Source organism: Leptodactylus fuscus, unplaced genomic scaffold (genome assembly GCF_031893055.1).
Source record: "Leptodactylus fuscus isolate aLepFus1 unplaced genomic scaffold, aLepFus1.hap2 HAP2_SCAFFOLD_706, whole genome shotgun sequence".
Lineage (NCBI taxonomy): Eukaryota > Metazoa > Chordata > Amphibia > Anura > Leptodactylidae > Leptodactylus > Leptodactylus fuscus.
In genome coordinates this window covers 19,935-45,179 of record NW_027440742.1, presented here as the reverse complement: position 1 = coordinate 45,179, position 25,245 = coordinate 19,935, and the positions used below count along the sequence as shown (strand labels likewise).

At 39.6% G+C, this 25,245-nt stretch overlaps 1 protein-coding gene across 1 annotated transcript in view; it reads left to right on the top strand.

The window, feature by feature from the left end:
* The window catches only part of LOC142188734 (microtubule-actin cross-linking factor 1, isoforms 6/7-like), a 48,348-nt gene that overhangs the window by 11,686 nt on the left and 11,417 nt on the right, over positions 1-25,245 (top strand). The window contains exons 4-36 of the mRNA XM_075261972.1: positions 769-935; positions 1,902-2,061; positions 4,643-4,727; positions 4,808-5,049; positions 5,209-5,415; positions 7,747-7,866; positions 8,163-8,270; positions 8,357-8,575; positions 8,861-9,064; positions 9,737-9,968; positions 10,527-10,753; positions 10,840-10,962; positions 12,903-13,004; positions 13,411-13,512; positions 13,621-13,794; positions 14,486-14,641; positions 14,795-14,992; positions 15,099-15,227; positions 16,560-16,730; positions 16,963-17,118; positions 17,199-17,405; positions 18,838-18,957; positions 19,126-19,295; positions 19,758-19,917; positions 20,021-20,215; positions 20,324-20,452; positions 20,588-20,731; positions 20,907-21,095; positions 23,080-23,194; positions 23,403-23,566; positions 23,687-23,849; positions 24,345-24,499; positions 24,590-24,664. Coding sequence (XP_075118073.1) covers positions 769-935; positions 1,902-2,061; positions 4,643-4,727; positions 4,808-5,049; positions 5,209-5,415; positions 7,747-7,866; positions 8,163-8,270; positions 8,357-8,575; positions 8,861-9,064; positions 9,737-9,968; positions 10,527-10,753; positions 10,840-10,962; positions 12,903-13,004; positions 13,411-13,512; positions 13,621-13,794; positions 14,486-14,641; positions 14,795-14,992; positions 15,099-15,227; positions 16,560-16,730; positions 16,963-17,118; positions 17,199-17,405; positions 18,838-18,957; positions 19,126-19,295; positions 19,758-19,917; positions 20,021-20,215; positions 20,324-20,452; positions 20,588-20,731; positions 20,907-21,095; positions 23,080-23,194; positions 23,403-23,566; positions 23,687-23,849; positions 24,345-24,499; positions 24,590-24,664 — 5,268 coding nt within the window. The remainder of the gene's footprint in view (positions 1-768; positions 936-1,901; positions 2,062-4,642; positions 4,728-4,807; positions 5,050-5,208; positions 5,416-7,746; positions 7,867-8,162; positions 8,271-8,356; positions 8,576-8,860; positions 9,065-9,736; positions 9,969-10,526; positions 10,754-10,839; positions 10,963-12,902; positions 13,005-13,410; positions 13,513-13,620; positions 13,795-14,485; positions 14,642-14,794; positions 14,993-15,098; positions 15,228-16,559; positions 16,731-16,962; positions 17,119-17,198; positions 17,406-18,837; positions 18,958-19,125; positions 19,296-19,757; positions 19,918-20,020; positions 20,216-20,323; positions 20,453-20,587; positions 20,732-20,906; positions 21,096-23,079; positions 23,195-23,402; positions 23,567-23,686; positions 23,850-24,344; positions 24,500-24,589; positions 24,665-25,245) is intronic.

The following is a 25,245-nucleotide window of genomic DNA, read 5'->3' as shown; positions in this document are numbered from 1 at the left end:
TCAAAAACATAATGTAAAAAAGTTTCCTAAGCTAAATCATTCAGAAGGTTTCACTGTAGGAGGTGGTTCTGTCACCAGACTGCTATATGTAAAGGGAGGCATAGTAAGGTGACAGGTCTGTTGTCCTATTAGGCAAGATGCCACAAAAATGTGTATTGTTTATGTAATAGGAGTGGTTGATGACTGGCTGATGTGCTTATGTTTACAGATCTGTGGTCACAAATATATGTGCATTAAGTAATGTTCCATCACCATGGTTTTTTGTTTTTGTTTTTTTATCATTTATTTAAAGGGAGTTTACCACCTCCCCAAGTATATTCAGCTGTCAATATAGTGTTAGAACACTTTATCTTGATAAAAACATAATTCTGTTTGTCACTTTCTCAGATTTGGAGAAAAAACACCGTACTTTGAACTATTATGTAAAATAGTTGGTGTATTGGGGCGGGCCTTCAGCTCCCTTATGCTCTTTCTTCTCAAGTGGATGTGGTGACGCAGGTATGAGATGGTAGTGGTCCGAGCAGCGCATCTAGACCTGCATCCCACCCCCAGTGCACCTACTTTCTTACTGGCAAAAGACGCAAAAGTTGTTTGTTTTTTTCAAAATCTACAAAAGTGACACTTTAACAAAATATTGTTTATCAAGTTATCCATATGCTAGTCTGATTGAGAAGTATTAGTTGACCAAGATGAGATGAATTTTTGTCTTTGGCGTAGAAAAAAAATCTTCCTGTAACTGATATTCTCACTTTTCATTGCCACGTGTAGCTCCTACAACGCCTCCTGGATGATCGTAGATCAACTGTGGATATGATTCAAGCCGAAGGTACAAGAATTGCAGATGGTGCTGATCCTGCTGATAAAGAGAAAATAAACCGCCATTTGGAGACTCTCAAGGAGAGGTGGTCATCCCTGCTGCAGAAGGCACAGTCAAGGTCTGCCTTACACTTCTCACTATCATCTTGTGGAAATTCTAGTATTATCGCTGGTCAGGTGTAAAAAGGTTGTGGAGTAAAAATGCCGATATTGGTTGCCTCGGTTATGTACAGGGCAAATAGTGCTGGGAACTCTTTAAAATCATCTGGATATAACATTGTGGTTGTAATGGAAAAACACAAATGTGCTGCAGGGGAGGGTGGAATGAAGGAGGTTCCTGAGGCAGATGTCTGTTCACATAATGTCAGAAGTCCATTATTATTATCTGTCGTAGGATCAGAACAATGGACATGAAAACTAATATAATGAAGGATGCAGATTGGGCACATTCTGTCTAGATCTGTAATTATGCGCTGCTGGGTAAAAAAAAAAAGACAAACTTCACTCCTTATTGTTTATATTTCAAGCTAAAGATTAAATCACACATGCAGGACTTTATTTTTCACAATATACAAACCTGATGGAAGAAAGCTTCTTTATACGGCAGTGAATGATGACTGATGTTTTTTTTAATTTAGTTTCTTTAGTTCATTCTCTTGATCCTACGATGGATCGGAACAACGGTCCTAAAAGATGATATAGCCTAATTTAGCCAATGAGTAAGGCCTAGTAATGTGTCACTCATCTACAGCCTAAAATTCTCCTTAACAGGAAGCAGATAACTTGAAGATGGTTGGCTAATCCTGTTAATATTTGCAGAGGGGTTGTTGATTTTGGTTTCTGAAAAATAGAAACCAAATAGAAGCTTTAGGTTTACCAAAATGCTTCTACTTGAGCTTTGTATGTAAATTGTAAATTAGAAATATCACAGTTTAGTTTGTCAAGTGGGTGCATTGGTCAGCCATTGCTATCCGTGTAGGCTTGACTATGGAGTAGAGCAATATTGATATTTTTATTGCTTTGCAGCATATTTTTGTTAGGCTTTAGCTTAATACCACTCAAATTGTGTTATTTTTTTTATGCAGGCAAAAACAACTTGATGACATATTAGTTTTAGCCAAGCAGTTTCATGAAACAACAGAGCCCATATTTGACTGGCTTTCGGCCACAGAGAAGAAGTTGGCAAACTCTGAGCCAATTGGCACTCAGACAGGAAAAATTCAACAACAGATCCTGCGCCACAAGGTATCCTGGGATGACGGGGTTAAATTAAGGAAACTGGGCTAATCTATAATCCTATATGTACAATATATGACTATTCAGGAATCCTGTTTTATGTAATAGTATGTTCTTTACCTGTTGTCTTTCATTATTACATATTTATTTATCATTTATCTTTTGTTTATCATGTTACTTGTCCTGTTTTATTAATTTTGTTCATCTTTTTATTTCTTTGCATATTATTTATTTTCTGGTGTGTTCCTTCTGGACAATTTCCAGAGTCTAGAGGATGATGTTGCAATACATGAGACTGATGTATGCCAAGCTGGCAGGCTAGTGGACAGTCTTTTTGCCCTGTGCTGTGCCGCTGAGCGTGATAGGCTGGCACAGACATTAGACTTCTTGCATGCTCGGTACAAAGAGGTTCTGGATCTCTGCAACAGAAAGAGCGCCTTACTGGGGCAAGCCCTGAGCAATGCCAGGCTGTTTGGGGAGGACGAAGTGGAAGTCCTGAACTGGCTGGCAGAAGTAGAGGATAAATTAAACTCTGTGTCTGTAAAGGATTACAAGCTGGAGGTTCTACAGAATCAACACAAAAGCCAAATGGTACATTTATTTTACCTTCATCTTTTATTTGCTTTCTATCATTCTTATTTCATTTGTTGCTTTCCTTTATTGTATATTATTACAATTTTTTTGTTCATTCTTATATTTCAGTTGGTTCACTACATAAAAATCCTATTTATTATAGTTGTAATGACCATGAGTCAAGCCTTTTAATCCTTTTCTCAGCTGACCCCAGGTCTCCCTTGCCGCAATGCGGTTACATCATTGTTTTAAGTTACTTTTCTTTTGACAAATTGTTAAATCATCTATTAAAAAAATCTTTTGGCGCCAGCGATGACCTGTTTGTAAGGATAATTCTTCATAAATCTGCTGTTACTATAACCTGGAAGTTAGAGCAAGAGCTGATAATCCCCGGATGTGCTAGTAAACTGGCAATGACTGGCTTATTACTTATGTATTAGTCATAAAGCATGTAACAGATGGTAAAACATGGCAGGAGAAAATAAGGAAGAGTTCACTAGACCTTTCTTACATTGTTAGAGAAATGAAATCTATAGCAACAAAGCAGCAGAGATATGAAATCTAATTCTATACTAAGTTATCAGCCTGACATAGACCACCATTCTTTTTTCAACATTTCTCTGGCCCATGGGCACCGATTTTTCAGGATATTACTCCTTTTCTCCTATTTGTTTTATATTTGTGCTTTTTGCTCTTGACTACATCATTGTCTACTTTTTACTGCAAATGTCATCTCTTGAGTTAACATACTGTAATAGTAATCAGAATAAAATAATGGTTTTTTTATACTTTTACAACATGAATTTATATTGAAGAAAAAACAAAATGTCCCCAACCTATATTAACCCATAAGCTCCTGTAACTGTGATAGGTTGGCTGCTCCTGTTATGAAGAGTTTTCTTGGGGGAGAATTGTCCACAAATGATTTCTTATATGTTAAAATAAATTAACAGAAACCTGTGTCTGCTCCCTGCTGGTCCTGGCACATCAGACACATTTAGAAAATGCCATGAGATGACCCGTTAAACCTATTTAATATGTTGCCACGTCATCCTGCTCCCAACTGGGGCATATGAATATAATGTAGAGAGCCCCCATATACACATTTATACAATGACTGCTTGCTTTTAGGAAGGTGGAGTACCACAGGGAAAATTAACTTGATTACACACTTTGTGTTATATTAGGAGGTTGCCATTGCTAACTCATTGCTGCTGCCTTCACAGAAAGCCCACTTTCTTATGCAAAGTCAGATTATTTCACAGCTCAGACATCTTCATCTTTTTGTCTTCATACAGTGCTTACTATTTGCCTCTATCTTTTTCCTTCTAAGCTTCTACCAACCTGCCATACGTTATCCGTATTTCCACTACTCTAGAGTAATTGGCATATTGTGAGAATCCATAGTCTATATCCTACTATAACCGTTCCATATATTAAAACCTGTGGATTTTTAGGTAATAAAACAGATTTGGATGGCCATTACATTTTAACAATTTTTCATCCACGGTCTTCTTTTATCAATGCGCTAGTGGCCCTGCAGTTGCAGGGATTTATACATGCTAGTTTTACAAGATTCTTTATTCATTTGCACTGCAATTTGCATTATTAAAACCAGTATGGCTGCTTTTCTCCAAAAACAGCACCATACCTGCTCACAGCTTGTGTGATATGGAAGATCAACTCTAGTCATGTCAGAGGAGCAGGATTGCCATACTGAAAGCAACCTGCGGTCCGTTGTGGTGTGGTTTTTGGAACAAAGTAGTTATAACGTCAATCTGGCCGGCCCCTTTTTTTGCCATGGTTAGACACTACCATTTACAATTGCTAATTGTTTTTCATACATTTATTGTAACAGCCAGTGGCTGCATTTGTGTGACATAACCATGAAGACGTGCAGTTTTCACCTTGTCAATGGCCAATCTCTTTCTCTGCTCAAAGAAGGATAAATAAATTCTCGGTGATTTATTTGTACTTGGGATTTTTTTGCTCTAATTATGTTTCCTCCTTTACCAAGGCACTAAGTGAAGAAATAGTCAATAGGAAGAGAAATGTGGATCAAGCTGTTAAAAATGGACAGGCTCTATTGAAACAGACAACAGGTACCGTCTTTATGATTTATGCACATACTTTCTTGCTGAATTTATGCTACCATTTAATTTTATATATAATTATTCTATAGGAGAGGAGGTACTGCTGATCCAAGAGAAGTTGGATGGCATCAAGACTCGGTACGCTGAGATCACAGCATCTAGTGGGAAGGCTCTCAGGACATTAGAGCAGGCCTTACAACTAGCCAACAAATTCCAGACCACCCATGAGGAATTGACTAACTGGCTTGGAAGAGTTGAGGATGAACTCGCTCGTACTAGTGGTCAATCACCTGCAGGGGATCATATTCCTCAGTTCCAACAGAGACAAAAGGTATGAGTAAGTAAAATGTTGTGCAGGTGAAGGATTGGGATTTGTTACAACAGATATGCCTTCAGTTTCCCTTATTAAGCCGTAAACCTTGTTTTGGTAATTAGAAAATACCTGCTTGTTCGCACATATACAATAGTTATCTGTTTCTGTTCTATGCAGGAATTAAAGAAGGAGGCCATGGAGTACCGCATAGTCCTTGATACCATTAATGAGGTGGGCAGTGCCCTGCTGGAACTAGTGCCTTGGAGAGCTCGGGAGGGTCTAGACAAACTTGTCTCAGACGCCAATGAGCAGTATAGATCAGTCAGTGCAACTATTGGACACAGAGTTGATCAGATAGATGCCGCCATTCAAAGATCACAACAGGTATGGAAACTTAATGGTAAATGTGTAGATGTAAAGAGGTGTTTTGCTTAAAAAAAAATAAAAAAAAAGTTGAACTGTTTTTCTAAGCTTCTTTTAGGGTTTAATATAGCTGACAGACTCCCTTTAACTTCCATGTTAATGGGCATCCACACCCTTTAGTATAGCAGTGGGTCTAACTATGCACTGTTGTCACATGGGAAATCATTGCAAGGGGATATTTAGTATTTTGTGACGCCCTTTGAAGACTTTTAATGACCCTGTAACGCACTCCTCTTCATCCACTCCGCACTCTGAGTAAAAGATATAAGGTCCTCATCAGCAGAAGACCCTTTTAATTGGACCATCCTTATGCCCTAATAATGCATATGGATAGAAATTGTCCTGATAGGTTTTTCTAGGTTTATTCAACTTGTGTTTCTTATGTGATTCCTTGTAGTGTTCAAGATCTTTGTTCTAAATAAATTGAAGCATTGTTATTTACCCTTTTAAAGCGGAAAACAAGTTCAGCTTATACAGCTGTGCAGCTCGTACCAGAAATGTTCCCAGAACAAATGATGGAACTGTTTTTTTTTTTTTTGTTTTTTTTTACTCCTTAATAGACAACACATCTTTGTAAAATAAGAAACGTTATCATCTGCTTCATTGCTAGCATCCCCTTGGTCCCCAGCTGGTCTCTGTTCCTCTTGATCCAGCGGGACTGCAGGCTGTAGTGGTGCTGTGTTGACACCAATTATATCTTCGTTACAACCAGTTGTTAGTTTCTGTGGTCACTTGTAAATTCATTGTTGCTGAATTAGGAAGTACTGATACTGGTGGGGCACAGGGCAAGCTTTGGGAATGAAGTGGTAAGGTGAGTGTAACTGCTCACAACTTGTAGTATATGATTGAGAGCATGGTGGTAGTAGGGAACATACTTGTTTAGTGGATTCACAGAGAAGCTTTGTGCACCTAGAGTTCTGTATATACATTTTTCATCCACAGATCCATTGTAAGTATACAAATAGAGCCTCAGAATTGCTGTATAATAACAGATTTTTCCCATAGCCACAGACTAAATAAATGTCTTCCACATGTGGGGGTCCCACTGCTGGCCCTCTCACTTACTATGCATTTCTTATATCACATATGGTTGAATGGATAGAACAGGACACATATACAGCCATCTCACCATTTAGTCTGCGTATGGCTATGGACCTCGGTTATTGGAAGTCCCATAAATATTTCTGCCGATATGATGATACCCTATTTATTAGCCTTATTTTCTGTGCACTAGAGCACTACTTTTATATAGACCCCTGGGGACCTGACATTCATACATTACTAATCGCTTCTTCAGATAAAGTGGTGCTGTTGAATAATAGTGATTTCGTATTAATTGATCCATTTCTGAAGTGCCTGGTGCGTCTAGTTCATTTACCCCCACTCGGCCCAGAGGATGTACACCTTAGTTTTGGACTTTTTTGCTTCTTGTGTAATTGCTTTTTGTTTTGCTGTTCCTGCAGGCTTCTGCAAATGTCAATGTCAGTAAATGTGACATGTTTTCATGGGACATGTGCTTTAGAGCAGCTTGTTTTCTGTTTCCAGTACTATGTTTGGTAGTCCTCGTTGCCTCCTCATTTGTGCTTGTGATTTGTGATCTGTGTAATTTGTGATCAGACTAGTTTAGTCAAACATATGGCGGCATATATAGAATGTGAGCTACTTATTAAAGATGACCTCTCAGCTCTCCTGACCTGTCTATATAAAGGGTTAAAAATGGCTTAGTGGGGAAAGTGATATAAAATAGTAAAATATGTTGTACTAGCCTGTGAAATCCCCCATTATTCCAGCACCACCTCTATGGTGCTCCTTGCTGGTCTCTGTTTACTAGGCTGCGGTGACTATTTTCCTACTACACAGATCCACTACAGTTAATTGCTGGCCCGAACAGGTAAATCAGAATGACATGAAGCAGCGGTGCTGGTATGACGGGATTTCAGCATCTTTTACTATTTTATACAATTCCTTTTTGCAACTCAAACCTCTGTCATTCAGTCAGAGATGTTGAATAAGTAATATACCAGGCAGAGCTGTTTTTTTTGCTCACATTTGCTAAAATATACAATTACCTGTATCAAATGATCTATGCAATTCAACAACAACAACAACAAAAAACTAATAAAATGTGTTTAGTAAAAGTTGCATCAGGGCTTATACAAGCCAGTAGCTAAAGGTGAATAGCCTCTTAATAACATTTATAACTATGGAGGTGCCACATTTAATTCAATGTTCAGTGTGTCTGCAATGTGTGTGCTTCATTGTCCTCCTTCGTCTTTGCTCCTTTCCTGCCAGTACGAGCAAGCTGCTGATGCAGAGCTAGCCTGGGTGGCTGAGACCAGAAGAAAACTTTTGGCACTCGGTCCAGTCTGTCTGGAGCAGGATCAGACTACAGCTCAGCTCCAGGTGCAAAAGGTACGAGTACTGTTCATTTACTACTGGTCATGTGAATCGTGCCGGACTCTTGATTTCTATTTATTTAGACCTCTGTTCCAGTTGTCTTGTGATACATAAAGAGGGCATTGTTATATTCCAGGCATTGTTTCAAACTCAAGTGTTGAGACTCAGTATTGAAGAACTGTCACTGATGTTCCTTCCTAGAAATAAGTGTAGGATTTGGTGGTTTTCAATTGACAATGAAGCTTGAATGAATGTCCTTACATGCTAACTTCTGACTGCTTCAAGGATAATTGTGTTGTGTTACTGTGCAGGCTTTCTCTGTAGACATCATCCGCCACAAAGATTCTATTGATGAGCTGATAGGTACACAGGAAGACATTCTGAGTACATGTGGAGATGAACAAAAGGCCGCCTTACAAGTAAGTGCAGAATTACTGCTTGACCTGCTGCTTAATAGCAAGGAATACTCTACTTTGTATTGGTCTTATATCTCTATTTATTGCAGGAAAAAACAAAATTATTGCTGCGGCAGTATGAGGATGTCAGCCACATAAACTCAGAGCGCTCTGCCCGTCTGGAACGTGCTCAGGTTCTTGTGGGTCAGTTCTGGGAAACTTATGAAGAGTTAAACCCTTGGATTGAAGAAATGAAGACCACAATTTCTCAGCTGCCACCTCCTGCTGTCGATCATGACATGCTTAAACAGCAGCAGGAAGAAATTAGGGTAGGGCATCTTGCAGGTTACTCATTTTTTTCCTTATCACCAGCAGTCTTTACGCTATAATAGAAGTTATTTATATATTGTCTGAAGTCTGAAGCTCCGTTTGATTTCCCAAGAGACAAGCCAGAAATTAAACTAGTAAAATGTCTCCCATCTAGCTGTCTCAAATGATGATGTCCTCTGCTGACCCAGTATTACTTTCCACTTGATCAGCTTCTCCCTTTTGATTAAAAAAGTCTTTTGACAGGCCCAAAAGTTTTACATTTCATGTTTTCCCTGAAATTGCAGCAATTAAGAGAATCGGTTGCTGAACACAAACCTCATATTGACAAGCTTCTAAAGATTGGTCCACACTTATTTGACCTGAATCCTGAGGAAGGGGTGGCTGTACAGGAAAAGTACAGGAAAGCAGAACAGCTCTATCTGGGAATTAAGGAAGATGTTCGCAAAATGGCTATGGCATTGGACGACGCTCTTGCACAAGCTGCTCAGGTATGTTTTCTGTAATTGCGTTTTAATTTTCTTACTGTGGCAGGATCTGTTGGCATATTATGCAGCCGTAGTGTATCACAAAACTTTAGCACTAATGAAAAATGCTAGAGAATGAAGTCCAACGTGTAAACGCCATACCAAGCCCTGTACTATGTATGTATGTATGTATGTATGTATGTTTGCATTTCTTAATATTCTCAATATTTTTTGCAAAGTTTTTTTTTTTTTTTGGTCAGAGTAAGAACTATACTATAAGTTTTGTGCTGCACATTATCTGTGTCCTGCATCCTCTGTAGTCTCCATATTGTCCCGCTTCATAGTCCAAGCATAAGTGTGCTTTATTGGTTGCCCCATGTGTTATTGTGTTTGCATTGTTGAGTTGCTGTGGTTCATGTTCCACTAACCCCCCATCTCTCCTCTCATATCACGTCACCTCCCTTTCCTTGTGGAATGTGTTAACTTTCTGTTGTGCTGCCCTGGTAACATGTCCCTGTCGGCCTGACTATTCCGCATTACAGATTGTGGAGGTAAGTGTCATCCAGCTTGATTAGTTTCTAACCTCAACCTTTTGCTTCCTTTTATGTCCTGCTTCTTTCATGTTTCTTTCTTTTTCTTTTTTTTTTAATGGGAATTCATAAATGTTATGTTCATATACTTTTATTGCTCTATCAGTTCCATGATAAGGTGGGACCTATGTTGGAGACTCTGGAGAGCATGGCATCTCGTCTGCATATGCCTCCTCCAATACCTGCAGAAGTGGAAAAGATCCGTGATTGTATCAGTGACAACAAAAACACACTTATGGAACTTGAAAAATTATTACCTTCCTTTGAGGCCTTAAAACATCGTGGGGAGGAGCTACTCAGTCGTTCACAAGGAGCAGACATGGATCCCGCAGCAAAAGGTTAGTAAGATGGATCAAATCTGAATTTATAGATGGTATCTAAAAGTTAGTAAATAAAACTGGTAGCAGAAAATGTTACAAAATGCAAAAACAAACCAACATTCCTCACCCAGTAAGTTCCTTGCAACGCCTGTGCAGTTTCCTGGAGTAATAGCATTTATGCCAGATGCAGCCAGTCACTGATCACACACCGTCCTATGGCGCACAAGCTAGCATCACTACTGAAACCAGGGATTGACACGCACTGGCATCTCATCGCTCCAGGAAAATAAAGGTGGCCTTCAGTTCTGCAGATACAAAGGATTTAACAAGTCATTGTCCGTTTTTTATTTTGTAACATTTCCCGCAGCAACTTGTAATCTTTTGCACTTTTCGATAACCTGTTTTGTTACAGCTTTGTGTCTCTACTGTTAGACACAAAGCTAGGTATCCACGGTAACATGTTCTCAGCTCTCCTTTTGGATTGTTAAGATATTACGTTATAAGCCATTTGTTGTGAATATGTGTACTTAAATAGAAATTATATTTACATGACTTTATGCTTGTTTCTTGCTTCAGCCATTCAGAATAAACTGGATCGGCTCACATTCTTTTGGGAAGATATCAAAACCAAAGCAGACGAGCGTGAAATGAAATTGTTGGATGTTCTTGAGCTAGCAGAGAAGTTCTGGTTGGACATGAATGCACTACTGACAACTATTAAAGACACACACGAGATTGTACATGATCTAGAGAGTCCTGGAATTGACCCATCAATGATCAAACAACAGATTGAAGCTGCAGATGTAAGACCCCATATACAAATTGTCTGTGTCTAAAATGCCTGATCAGATTGCCATAGATTCCTGAAAATATACTTTATTTCCTTTAGTCCATTAAAGAGGAAACTGATGGACTTCACGAAGAACTGGAGTTTATTAGGATCCTTGGAGCAGATCTCATCTTTGCTTGTGGAGAGACTGAAAAACCAGAAGTAAAGAAAAGTATTGATGAGGTACTGTATGCGGATTTCCCCATCTGAGAATAACTGGACAGGATTAAAGAATCTGGACTTTATTCCAGGGTAGTGGAGTCAGTAGGCCAAACTACTGATGACTGTGTTTTACCATAGTCTGACTCAAGACTACTTCATAAATTGCTGTCAGCCATGGATAGTCAGTAGTAAAATCCTCTAATTCATTAAAAAGTTAGTGGCTGAATTCCTGTGACAATAAATATGCAACACACTATGCATTTAACTATATACTGTATATATTCGAGTATAAGCAGAGACCCCTAATTTTACCACAAAAAACTGGGAAAACTTATTGACTCAAGTATAACCCGAGAAGGGGAATCCACCATTGCAGATAAAAAGTACAGCCATGTGCATTACAGATTAGTATACCTAAAATAATCGGTGGTACCGCACACTAATAAGTAGTAATTTTGGTGCTAACAAAAAAGGGTCCTTCAACCCTGTAATTCAGTAGGGAATAATTTTGTTGCACACAATATTGGAATAAATGCAAATATTGTTTTTAATTTTTACATGGTGATTAACGCCATTGACACAATGCAAATAGTGATTAGACAAGAATAACTAGATCCGCAGTAAGTGACGTTTCGGTCCTTAGACCTTCCTCAGAACAGATCTGTGTAGTCAGACTAAGGGTGCAGACTGGAAGCAGTAAGTACAAAGTAGGATGCGGTCTAGTGTAGTGAAGCAGCATGTAAAGTGGTCAGGCTTAGTCCTAAGCCTTAGTCCTAAGCCTGACCACTTTACATGCTGCTTCACTACACTAGACCGCATCCTACTTTGTACTTACTGCTTCCAGTCTGCACCCTTAGTCTGACTACACAGATCTGTTCTGAGGAAGGTCTAAGGACCGAAACGTCACTTACTGCGGATCTAGTTATTCTTGTCTAATCACTATTTGCATTACAGATTAGTAACTCCAGGTGCCTCATACTAATAGTTAACCCCATCATGTCCCTCACATTAACCCCCTGTGTGCCTCACATAAGAGTTACTGATATGTGGGACATATGGAGGTAATAATTGGGTATCTTCATAATTAAGGTCCTTCATTAGTACCCTCATGTGTCTCACATATTAGTAACCCTTATATGGGGCACACGGGTTAATATGAGGGACTTGATGCGGTTAACTGCTATAAATGTGAGGCACATGGAGTTACTGAAACTAAATTAATAACCCCAAATGCCTGACATTAATAGGCAGAATAACTAAAGGAAGGTCCCTGTGTGTGTCACTTTACTGTAGCTTCCTCTCCTCCATACAACAGGCATCTTCCATAAGACACAATGAATCCTGGCCACTCATCTGCAGAGTAGATGCTAAATCCTAGTGTGCTAAAGGACATCTGATGACGTCATGACCATGTGGTCGGACTTAGGTGTGGGCGGAGCTACTAGGATTTAGCCTTAACCTTATCTGCAGATGTTACATACCAGTGGCTACAGGACCTTTGATGACATCACAGTCACGTGACCTCATGACAAGCCAATCACAGAGCAGTAGCACTAAAGGACCTCCCCCTTCCAGGTCCTTCCAGTTTTCTGTGCCCTGTGCACCCTGACTCGTGTATAAGCCGAGGAGAGCTTTTTCAGCATGAAAAATGTGCTGAAAAAGTCAGCTTATACTCGAGTATATACGGTAATAATATTTGTTTAATATAATCAAAATTAATCATTTTATTTTGAATTCAGTCAGTAATTATTATTTTTTTTTTACAATTGTGACCTAAAATTGCTCCATACTCTGACTTTACAGCCCTAGGAAAGGATTCTTCACATGTCAGTGCTTATAAATACAGATTGACCGATATGTCCATATCAAAAAGTTAGAATTTCGCTCTGGTTTAGTTTACAGAGAGCAGATATTTGAAACCTGTCATATTTTTACATACTTATGTTTTTTCTCTTGGTTAGATGAATTCAGCCTGGGAAACGCTGAAGAAAACTTGGTCAGAACGACTAGAGAAACTGAGAGATGCAATGTCCAATTCTGTGCAGTATCAGGACACCTTACAGGTAGACTCATAAAAGAGGCGGCACTAAATTGACTGAAAAACATAATATAAATTCTGCATAGTTTATGAGCACACTTTGACAATTGAAAGTTCTAGATGTTTTACATGATTCTGTGTTAGTCAACCTTCCTTGTATAAGAAAGTCACCTAAGATTATAGGTGGATCATTTTGTAAGCCACACAATGGCTGGCCATGAAAATATTGATCCCTTTAAACCACAGCTATTCTAAAGCTCCCAGTAGGTGCTTGGGGAGCCTTATTGATATATAAAGTTCCTATGGCTCATTGTGTATCTGCTGTGTGGAAAGCTTAATCCATAATAAATTTAAAAAAAAATTACAAATGATCTACTATTATGTATGTTGGAATAGCAAGTAGGTCAAAACATGGTTTCTTTGTATTTTAGGCAATGTTTGACTGGCTGGATAATACTGTTATTAAGCTGTGTGAAATGCCTCCTGTTGGAACAGATATAAATACAGTAAAGGAGCAGATCAATGAGATGAAGGTAAATGTCACTACTTAAACTATGTGTGCTATGTGTACAGTGTAGAAGAATGTATCCAATAATTTTGCTTTTGCACATTTTAATTTGGTTAATCCACCATTTTGCTAGGAGTTTAAGGTGGAGGTTTACCAGCAGCAGATTGAAATGGAGAAATTAAATCATCAAGGAGAACTGATGTTGAAGAAAGCCATCGATGACACTGATCGGGACATTATTCAGGGACCACTCACTGAACTGAAGCATTTGTGGGAGAATCTTGGAGAGAAAATCACACACAGACAGGTGAGGAGACTGAAATCTCATTATTGTTCTATTAGATGATACATAGAAGCTGGGACATACGTGGAAATCATAGGACCAATTGTTAAAACCCAGGGTCCTTGGATGTTCTCTTCATTTCAGAATGTACAATTGTGTATGGGGTTGTATACCTTAAAGGGGGTTTTCCAATTACTGAAATTTATCCCCTATTCACAGGATAGAAAAAAAAAAAACTGTCACAGCTCTCTGTTTCCAGCTTCTCGTTTCCCTAAGCCTGGAGAACAGGGGGCTGAAAGTTCCTGTGCATTCTCTCTATCAATGAAGTGCAATGATTTTGCATGATTAGCACTCCGTTCACTGGTATGGGACTGTGATTTCCGGCAGCCCCATAGAAGTGAATGGAATGTCAATCGTGCAAACATATTGGTACTTCATTCACTGGAAGGATACATGGTGAACTTTATGCCCCCCCATTCTCCTGGTCGCTGGTGGAACCAGCAGTTGAACCTCTACAAAGTGATACTTATTCCCCAGTATAGGGAAGCGTAATGGGACAACCCCTTTAATCTCCTTTTGATGGTGGTTGCATATAACCATTATATCAGTGTCACAGCAAGCAGAAGGAGCAGTCGAGAGTGTGTCTACCTCCCAATATATGCATCATAGTAGTTGTGTGGCCTGACACTATATAATTTGTGTCTCTTTTCTGTAGCATAAATTGGAGGCTGCTCTTCTGGCTCTTGGACAATTCCAGCATGCTTTAGCAGAAGTAATGTCGTGGCTGACACACACAGAAGAGTTACTGGATGCTCAGAAACCTATAAGTGGCGATCCTAAGGTTATTGAAGTGGAACTTGCAAAACATCATGTAAGTGTTGAAGCTGTGTACGGCATGTGCTATTTTGTGACTGGCACAGTAATACATGTTCTGTAATACATTTATGATCAACATAACTGCTTTGTGGTGTGAGACCATATGTTTTTTAGTTACCTTTACTTTAATTTTAAATTACATTTTTAGGTATTGAAGAACGATGTGCGAGCTCATGAGAGCACAGTGCAGACTGTCAACAAGGCCGGGAATGAACTTCTGGAGTCCAGTGCAGGCGATGATGCCAGCAGCCTAAGAAGTCGACTGCAAATGCTGAACCAGTTGTGGGAGTCTGTACTGCAGAAAACTGAGGAGAGAGAGCAGCAACTGGACATGGCTCTCCAGCAGGTTTGTCGTTTGAAGAAGTAGTTAGTGGGGTTGTTCCCACCTTACATGGTGATGAAGCATCAAGAGGGTAGGCATTTACGCATTACATATTTGGTTTGCCTTATAGGCTCAAGGCTATACTGGGGAAATTGAAGACTTCATCCAGTGGCAGAGCAGAATAGAAAGCCAACTTTCAGCCACCAAGCCTACTGGTGGACTTCCAGAGACTGCAAGGGAACAGCTTCAGGCTCATATGGTAAGAAATTCTTCTGTGAGCTCCAATGAAACTATCCTTAAAGAGGTGGAGGTATAGCAGAAGAAGGTTCTGAATCCTGTTTACAGTTACACCTCTTAGCAATAGCACTTAATGATAACGAAGTACTAACAATTATTATAACAATTCTTACGTGTCCAATTTTTGGTATGAATTGTTCAGTATAAGTGCACAAAAATATTAATAAAAATATATTTATTATCGTTGCCCAAAATGTGGCAATCCATACATGAGTGTTAAGTGTAGCGTATGCTTACATTGCACTATAGCGTTAATGAACTTTGTTACACATTGTAGAACATTAACAAGGCATGACCGTTACAGTTTTTATTTGGGTATTGATATTCTTGTGAACTTTGGCTACTCTAATAGTATATTATTATTTGTTTTTGTGCTTGGTTTTTTACAGTGATAATGTCTGTAAATGAGTAGATTAATTAAATGCATCAGAATTGTAAATGACAACACTGCCACTAGGGGGAGGAAACTGAGAAATGGATTTGTACAGCTGTTATTGAAACCAATGCCCTTGTATAATAATCTTTGTTTTGTTTTACTTTGTGATCTTCTTCTCCTAGAGAAATTGTATATACATATGAATGTAACAAAATGGTCTCTGTATCTGAACCAGATCCAAGATTTAAGAGGTTTCCTGTCAGACATTTGTTTCCATAAAGAGTACCGTATATACTAGAGTATAAGCCAAGTTTTTCAGTACAGTTTTTGTACTCGAATCAAAAAAACATTTTTATTTTTTTTTGGGAGGGGGGGGTCTATAAGCAGCCACAATAGTAATGTATAGAATCTCCCATAAAATAGTGAAGGAAAAAATAAAAAAATAAAGTAAATAAAAGTTCTAAATCCCTCCTTTCCCTAGAATACATGTAAAAGTAGAAAATTACAGTGATACACATACACATTAGGTATCCCTGTGTCTGAGAGTGTCCGGTCTTCTGATTATAGGATATCTGCATTGCTCCTGTTCAGTTGGGAAGGGGTTAATAGGAGCACTGCAGATACCCTATATTCAGCCAGGCTGAATTCCAAGTGGGGGGAAAAACCCAGTCCTCAGGGAAGGGGCAGACAGACAACCAAAACACCCCCTCCCCTTCCCCAGCAACTACTGTACCCAAAAACTCCGACCATTTTAATTTTTGAAATTTTCCAGTAGCTGCTGCATTTCCTCCCTCGGCTTATGCTCAAGTCAATAAGTTTTCCCAGTTTTTTGTGGTCTTCTTGTGGTTTTCGGGTCTGCTTATACTTGAGTATATACGGGTAAACATATTTCTAATCCCAGCTCTATTTTCTTTGAAGGAGTTGTATGGTGAAGTGAAAGCAAATGAAGAGCTATATAAACAGCTTCAAGACAAGGGGCAGTTAATGCTTCTGAGCCGAGATGACTCTGCAGGCTCTGTCACAGAACAGAACGTGGCTCTTCTGAAGAGAAAATGGCAAAATATTAACAACAAAGTAGAGGAGAGAAAGGTAAGTGTTTTGATGTGATCACTTGGCCATAGCTGTGGCAGTGCTCTGTATGCCATGCTCATGTCGTTTTTTGTTTTTTTTCTTTAATAACACTATTTGTGGGTGGTTTTATGATATTTTGTTAAATTACTGTTAATATGAGTACATTTTGGCTTTCACTTAGTCCTATAGAGAAAATATATTAATCTGTGGTTGATTTTTTTTCTTTTTCTTTTTTTTTTTTTGTCAACAGGCAAAATTAGAAGAAGCTCTCAGCCTAGCCACAGACTTCCAGAATTCATTGCAAGACTTTATCAACTGGTTGACCCAAGCTGAGCAGAGCCTGAATATTGCATCACCTCCTAGTCTCATCCTGGACACTGTTCTTTTCCAGATTGATGAACATAAGGTTATTTTATGCAAAACATCGCTCAGTTAATGCTAATTTTTTTTCTTTGACAATATAATTATATTCTTTTTCTATCTTAGGTTTTTGTAAATGAGGTTAATGTACATCGTGAGCAAATTATTGAGTTGGACAAAACTGGTAACCAGCTTAAGTTTCTCAGTCAGAAGCAGGATGTTGTCCTGATAAAGAATCTCTTGCTGAGTGTCCAGTCTAGATGGGAAAAGGTGGTGCAGAGATCTGTGGAGAGGGGGCGTTACTTGGATGATGCGCGGAAGAGAGCAAAGCAGGTTTGTAAAGACATTTGCAAAATGATGTATGTCTTGTCAGTTGCCTTAAAGGGGTTATACAGCAAAGCCTGTTTATTCTCTATCCATAGAGTATTCAGCCTTAATGCTTCCGGGGTGAATGTAGGTGTGACACTATTAGAGGGGACACATATGCTCTCTTATTCACTTCAGTACAGCATTCACAGGCACTGAAGGAGTAGGACTCCTACTTTCAGCCTGCCTGCATTCAGGCTGAATTCACAATGGTGATAAAACACCCTGTTCTCAAGGCTGGTGGGGTCTCAGTTGTCAGAACCCACAAATTAGATATTTATCTTCTATCCTATGGATAGAGAATAAATATGCCTCATGGCATAACCCCTTTAAAATATATACATAATATGTTAAATTTGCCTTTATCGGATTAAAAAGAAATAATTGCTAAGCCAAGCTGTTCCAGAGTTCTCGCTCACTTTGCTCCAAATAACTAGTACACTGCCATTCAGCAGGGTTTTTCTTCAAATCTGTTTTAGACTGTTTTTGCACCTCACAAAACAGGCTTGGAAAGTGTCTAGAAAACTGGCTTGGCTTGGAGTAAAAATAGCTCCAGAATTTTGGTGTAAAGTATTGGTCCAGAGTAAGCCAACTTGGTGCGAGAAAGGAAAGTGCCCAAAGCATGCCATATTGGCCAAACCTGACAATTTTGAAAGGTCTGGCCAACCTACTTTGTATGTGGACCCTTCAACCTGTCTCCTTATGTGGTTGCCCTGATAAATTCCATGCAGTGTGGGGTGCCCGGTGTTCCTTCCCTTTGTCGTATACTCTTCAGGGGGCTCCAAGGCTCACTCCAGGAAGCTCATTCAGTATTTGTAAGACTCTGTTTTCCTAAAGCCCTATTTATAATCTTGCTTTCTCTTTTACCTGCCTGGGGGAAAACGACAAATCCTTTAAAATCTAATGCTCTTTACTAAGGCTGTGTACTTAATGGGATTATTTTGATGAGTCCGATTTTCACTAAACATCATTCTTTGCCTTGCCCGAGTCTGATATATTCCATAAAATCCCTCCTGCAAACTATGATAAATTGTTTCTTCTCTTTATTCAGCAGTTGGGTAGTAGGATAAGGAAATCTGCATCTTATATACTGTATATACTGTATATCTGATGCCTCCCTGTGCCTGCTCACTGACCTTTTTAAGTAAAAAAAAAAACATAAAAATTCAAATGAAGAATCATATAAACTTTAGAAAAATTTATATTTTATACTGGCATAATCGCCCAGTCCTAGTCTGTACTGTATGTCACTGTGCATCCATTTAGTGTTGTTATTCACACTGGGTATTACTTGCTTTTTTTCTCATTCCATTTTAACAAAGTGAGTTTCAGGAAAAAAAAACAGGTTAAAAGAGATGACGTGCAAGTGTTAAAGACATGTCTGTGTGTTGTGTTTTAGTTCCATGAAGCCTGGAAGAAATTGGTTGACTGGTTGGAGGAAGCAGAGAATCACCTGGATTCTGAGCTGGAAATCTCCAATGATCCAGACAAGATTAAACTCCAGCTTTCTAAGCACAAGGTTAGATTGTCTATGACCGGTTATAGCTTCTGCACATGAATGGTATAGCTCATCCTAGTAAATTTTGTCACCATGAACAGGGATGATGGTAAACGAGACTGCAAATTTGCTTTTGATTCTGCTATATCTTTTTGCTTTGATTCCTAAATCGCATTTTTCTTACAATAGGAATTCCAAAAAACATTGGGCAGTAAGCAGCCAGTTTATGACACGACTGTCAGGACAGGGCGTGCATTAAAAGAAAAGGCCTCACTCAGTGATGATGTGCAGAAACTAGACCATCTTCTTGGTGAAGTGAGGGATAAATGGGATACAGTCTGTGGAAAATCAGTTGAAAGGTAATTTGATTTTACACATTGTAAGATTTTAGAGCTCTTGGTTGCTTAACCGCCTTTTTAAATATAGGATATTACCTGTCTAACTTTAGAGAACATAATGCCAGGTCCTCCTCCCATTACCAGGTTCATGAATGGGGGTATGCATACTTTTGATGAATCTTGTGCATGCTGCACTTGCCATCATATGGTGCCCAGTATTAAAGCATTGTCCAGAATTGGGAAAAAGGGTTTGTTTTTTCAGGGTGTGCTGATCATATGAATGACGTTCAGATCTCATAGCAGAAATAACCTATGGCCAGACATAGATGTGCATATGCTATAAATTGTTGTTCATTGGTTGATATGTTTAATTATCCTTTACTTCTTATTTACTTGCATGAAGAAAGTCGTATCCATTCTGAGGTTAGAAGATTGGCTCTTGAGCTTCTATTTTTACAATGTGTACTTTATTGTTTTTTACAGACAGCACAAGCTGGAGGAAGCTTTGCTGTTCTCTGGCCAGTTTATGGACGCTTTACAGGCACTGGTTGACTGGCTATACAAAGTAGAACCTCAGTTGGCAGAAGACCAGCCTGTGCATGGAGATTTGGACCTTGTAATGAACTTGATGGATGCCCATAAGGTAAAAATTTTTTTACCTTGTTATTCATATAATATTGCCATCATCATGGCACCATTATTTTCTGTTCAATCTTTTATTAATTTTTCCTTTAATTTGTGTGAAGGTTTTCCAGAAAGAGCTTGGGAAGCGAACCAGCAGTGTTCAGGCTCTAAAACGTTCTGCCCGGGAACTGCTGGATAGTAGTAGAGAGGATACTACCTGGGTAAAGGTTCAACTCCAAGAACTTAGCACACGTTGGGACACTGTCTGCGCACTGTCTGTATCTAAACAGACCCGTCTGGAGCAAGCTTTGAAACAGGTAAATCTCGTATGACTTACATGAGAATAAGCACAGCAAATGTACTGAAGTACAAAATCACAGATTAATGCCTAATAAAATGCCTTTATGTATATGTTTACTGTTTAGGCTGAGGAGTTCCGCAGTACTGTCCACATGCTTCTGGAGTGGCTGTCTGAGGCAGAACAGACATTGCGTTTTCGAGGTGCTCTTCCTGATGATGCAGAGGCTTTGCAGTCACTCATTGATGTTCATAAGGTGGGATGATGGCACTAATGTTATCACTGTTGGATCAAATATTGTTGTATTTTTTAATGGATCTGCCATAGAAGGATTGTGCATATGCATAGTTCAGTTATTTGTCTAGTACATTTGTTAATTTTATTTTTCTAGGAATTCATGAATAAAGTTGAAGAGAAGCAAGTAGATGTAAACACAGCCGTCAATATGGGAGAAAGGATACTAACTGTATGTCATCCAGACTGTATCACAACCGTCAAGCACTGGATCACTATCATCCGAGCACGATTTGAGGAGGCATGACCAAATATCTATTTTTCAGATTTCGTAGTGGCGATACAAGCCTTACTTAAATCAATGCACAGATACTGAATATTCCTCCTGAATCTTGTAACAAAACCTTGTGTTATTTTGTGACAGTTTAATACCAATCATGAGGTTGTAACAATTTCATTTTATTTCATTTTCTAAGGTTTTGACTTGGGGGAATCAACACCAACAGAGGTTACAAGCTGCTCTTGCTGAACTTATTGCCAACTCTGATTTACTTGATGAGTTGTTGTCTTGGATCCAGTGGGCCGAAACCACACTCATCCAAAGGGATCAGGAGCCCATGCCTCAAAACATTGAACAGGTCAAGGCACTTATCTCTGAGCATCAGGTAAGATGCATGCTGGTTATGTATCTAGTTTAAAGTTATTTGCAATGTATAAGGCAATATATTGTAATTCATATTAAAGGCGTTTTCCGGACAAATTTGTTACTTTTTTTTTTTTTTTTAATGGTCTGTTAGTTCTATTAATGGGTTAATAAGTGCACCCAAATACCTTTAGCAAGTGTTTTGAGTGATTTCTGGGTTTCTCTGAGAACGCCTACCATCTTTTGCATTTGTTTACAATGGTGTAGCTTCCTGCTGCCTTAGTTAATGCAATGCATTATGAAAATTGTAGACTCTCACACTATCTCCCTCTCACTCCTCCCTCCCCTCTTTGTAACACTCCCTCACTGTCTCCCTAGCTATCCTGTCCACTACTAGCCCTTCCCAACTAACTCAACACCCCCCCCCCACACACACCCCATAATACTTACCTGTCTTATTCCTGTCCAGACTTCCTTCTGCAGGGAATTGCTCTTCCTCCTCTTTGATTCTGCCTACGCAGCAGTCCCAGCACTGTGCTGTCGCCTTCACTCCATCTTTACTGCACAGGAGTGGGCGGCTCCTTTGGGCTCCCACGCTTGCCCAATAGAGGTGGAGTGTCAGCTACAGCAGAAAGCCGGGACTCAGGCTCTTTTGCGCATGTGCAGGCAGATGTCAAAGAAGGAGGATGAGCTGTTCTCTGCAGGAGGAAGTCTGGAAGGAAGAGAGGTAAGTATGATGGGGTGGTGTCAACAGATGGAAAAAAAATGTTCCTGGTTCCGATCATGGAGTGCTGAATTTGCCTCTAATGGAGCAATCGTGACCCTTCCCTTCTCTAGGGCGTACAGGGCAGAGCGTTTATTATTTGGCAGGGTCTTGAGAAGCAGCTGCAACTACATGCAAAAGAGCTTTCTTGTCCCTCAGCGGAATTCTGCATCAAGCTTTCTTTATCCAGCCGCTCCTTATGAGCGCCACCTCTCCTCTGGAGGGCATTCCCCCCAACTCTTCCACTCCAGGAAGCCCTCCTTTATTTCCAGGCCTGCCTGGCACTCTGTGTTATGTCCTCAAAACTTTCCTATTCTATTTCTAGAAGTCCCATTCTATTCTGCATGAAGGTCCTCAAGCAGGGGGAGGTTGGCTACTCTCTTTCAATGAGGACCCTGGTACCAAATGGTGGTGTCAATTGGCTACTCTGCTTCCTCGGGTTGACCACTTTCCTGCAAGCAGTCTCTGCTCTATAGCTACAGAGCGTCATTATTCCTGGTCTCAGGGTTTTTATTCCAGCTTTTCCCTCTGTCACATGGAGTGCCTGCAGTCAATGGTGGCATCTCTGGAGTCCAGCGGATCCCTGTCATTCATTCACATTATGTTCTTCCCTACTGTCCTGCGGTTACTCAGTGGGACCTCGTTCTTTTTGGGGGGAACACTCCAGGTCATCCTCCCCCTCCCCTCTTTATGCCTTTTCATAAGATCTCTCTTAGCCTTCTGTCATGTCAGGTGGCGTCTCTTCCTTCCGCAGGATCTTCACAAGGACTAGTCAACCATCTCCATCATCTTTTCTCCTTTCCAGTAACTTGAAGACATTGTTTTACCTTCTTTGCATGTCCTTTTCCCTGCCTGGATTTTGTCCTGGCAATCTGGGTCTATATTTTACAGACTCCTTCAGTCTGTCATTTTTACACCTTGTTATCCCTGAGCACTCTCACAAGAGCCTGTCTGCTTCTAGGGCTTCCATGTCCTGGTGGATTTCAGTCTGCAGGGTCAAAGGTAGGCTGCTGCCTCCCTGTGTGATGCCCTCCTGGCTATTAGGCAAGACTGCTACCTGGGCTTCTGTTTTCACTTTTACTTTTCACTTTTTAAGTTCTTCCAGATCCATTCTGTATATTTCCCACCCTTTGAGACTGCTTTAGGACATTCCATGTTGCTTTTCCCCAACAAAATAAGTGAGAAATCCATATTTTTTAAGAACTTATAATTGTAAATAATAAGCCTCATTCTTATTTTATAGGTGTTTATGGAGGAAATGACTCAAAAGCAACCAGATGTGGATAGAGTTACAAAGACATACAAGCGGAAAACAACAGACCCCAACCATGCTTCATTCAATGACAAGACCCGGAACAGTGAGTGGGCAGATTCTTCAGTTATTGCCTCTATCTATCTATCTATCCTTCCATCCATTCTTTCCATCCGTCCTTCCGGTGACTATCCAGAATCTTAACAACAGAAACTTTCCAAATTAGCATTATTGTTATTATGATTATTCATCATCATCATAAGGATTGTAAGAATTTGAGAGGTTTATGATGCATCCCATTGCTTCTTTTGCAGGAAAGCCTGCAGTGCAGTCCACTCCACCTGTCTTCCAGGTTCCCTCCCAGTCAGAGACCAAGAACCCAAGAGTCAATCAGCTTTCTGCCCGTTGGCAACAGGTGTGGTTATTAGCATTGGAGAGACAAAGGAAGCTCAATGATGCCCTAGACAGGTTGGAAGAGGTATGGTAACAAGTATTTTTGTGGATTTCTCTTCACATTTGCTAGCATAACTTAGTCTTGGTGGCTTTGAGGATTGATCATTTACATATAGATATGGTTTTGTTTTGTTTTTTTATAAAGTTAAAAGAATTCGCCAACTTTGATTTTGACATCTGGAGGAAGAAATACATGCGCTGGATGAATCACAAGAAATCTCGGGTCATGGATTTCTTCCGAAGAATAGACAAAGACCAGGATGGTAAAATTACCAGACAGGAATTCATTGATGGAATATTGGCATCCAGTAAGTAGCTGTGTGCAGGATTCTTTGTGTTTTCTGGCCTTCAATGCATATTTTATAATGTTGACCCATCCTGTATTTGATCTATAGGGTTCCAACACCCAGACCCCACAGATCTGTTAGTGCAACAGCCTCATTGTGCCAGAAGCTGCTCCAGTGGGGCGGGGAGTGTGGGCAGTGTGCTCCTATTCAAGTAATGGGATCAGAGCTGCAATTTCCTGAATCAACTGCTGCTTTACAGTGGACAACTCTGCTAGTATTACTCAATCAGGAGCAGATTGCATACGCACCCAATCCAGTGCAGCAGTTTCCAACACCTGGAGACTGCTGAAGCAGTTTATCTGTGTGTGGTCCAGGTGTCGGACCCCCACAGATCAGATACTGATGAATTCTCCTGTGGATAGGTCATCAATATTAAATATTTATTACGGTTGAGCAAACCTCTTTTTAAAGTTCATCCTCGTTATTCCTTTACTTAATTTCTAATGTCTTTTGTAGAATTTCCAACCACAAAACTTGAAATGACAGCTGTAGCTGATATCTTTGACCGAGATGGTGATGGATATATCGATTATTATGAATTTGTAGCTGCCCTTCATCCCAATAAAGATGCTTATCGACCAACTACTGATGCAGATAAAATTGAGGATGAGGTAGGCCATTCTTTTCCCTTGTCAAGGAAACAGTAGCTTTCTAGTAGCCTTATTTGCCAGTACTCATATCCATGACTTACTCCTTTAAAGGTCACCCGGCAAGTGGCACAATGCAAATGTGCAAAGAGATTCCAGGTGGAACAGATTGGGGAGAATAAATACAGGGTGAGCAAAGTTTGTTTCTTTGTGAATACTGTGAATTCTTCAACATTTTTTGTAACACTTATTATCTTATGTCTTTCAGTCTAATTGTAACTAAAATTAAAGGGGTCATCCAGTTTGTTTGTTGTTTTTTTATTGGGGGGGGCGGTGGGGTTCTGTTTTGTTTTGGGTTTCTTTTTGGGTTTTTTAAAATATGGTCCAAATAACAGGATGCATCAACACAAAAGACTTCCTAACATATATGCTATTGCTTCGTTTATCTGATTTATTTTCACGTCAGGGAGAGTAGAGAAGCGAGGGGTACAAACAAAGTGAGAACAGGCAGATGAATCATGGAGAATGTAGTTTGTCCACAGATTTACTACATGTAAATAACAATGCCACAAGGAGCAAAGTAAAATAAAGCAAAGGTTGCACAAGGGAACAGTGACTAGTTAGCACTGCTGTGGATGTATTTGCAGATAAAGGGGTAATCCAGCTTCCAAAAATTAACAAAATGATTTCCAATTGGTAATGTGAACCACAATTTAAAGTGGTTACCCAATGTGCGATTGAATGTAATATTCTTCTGTTAGATCACAAGA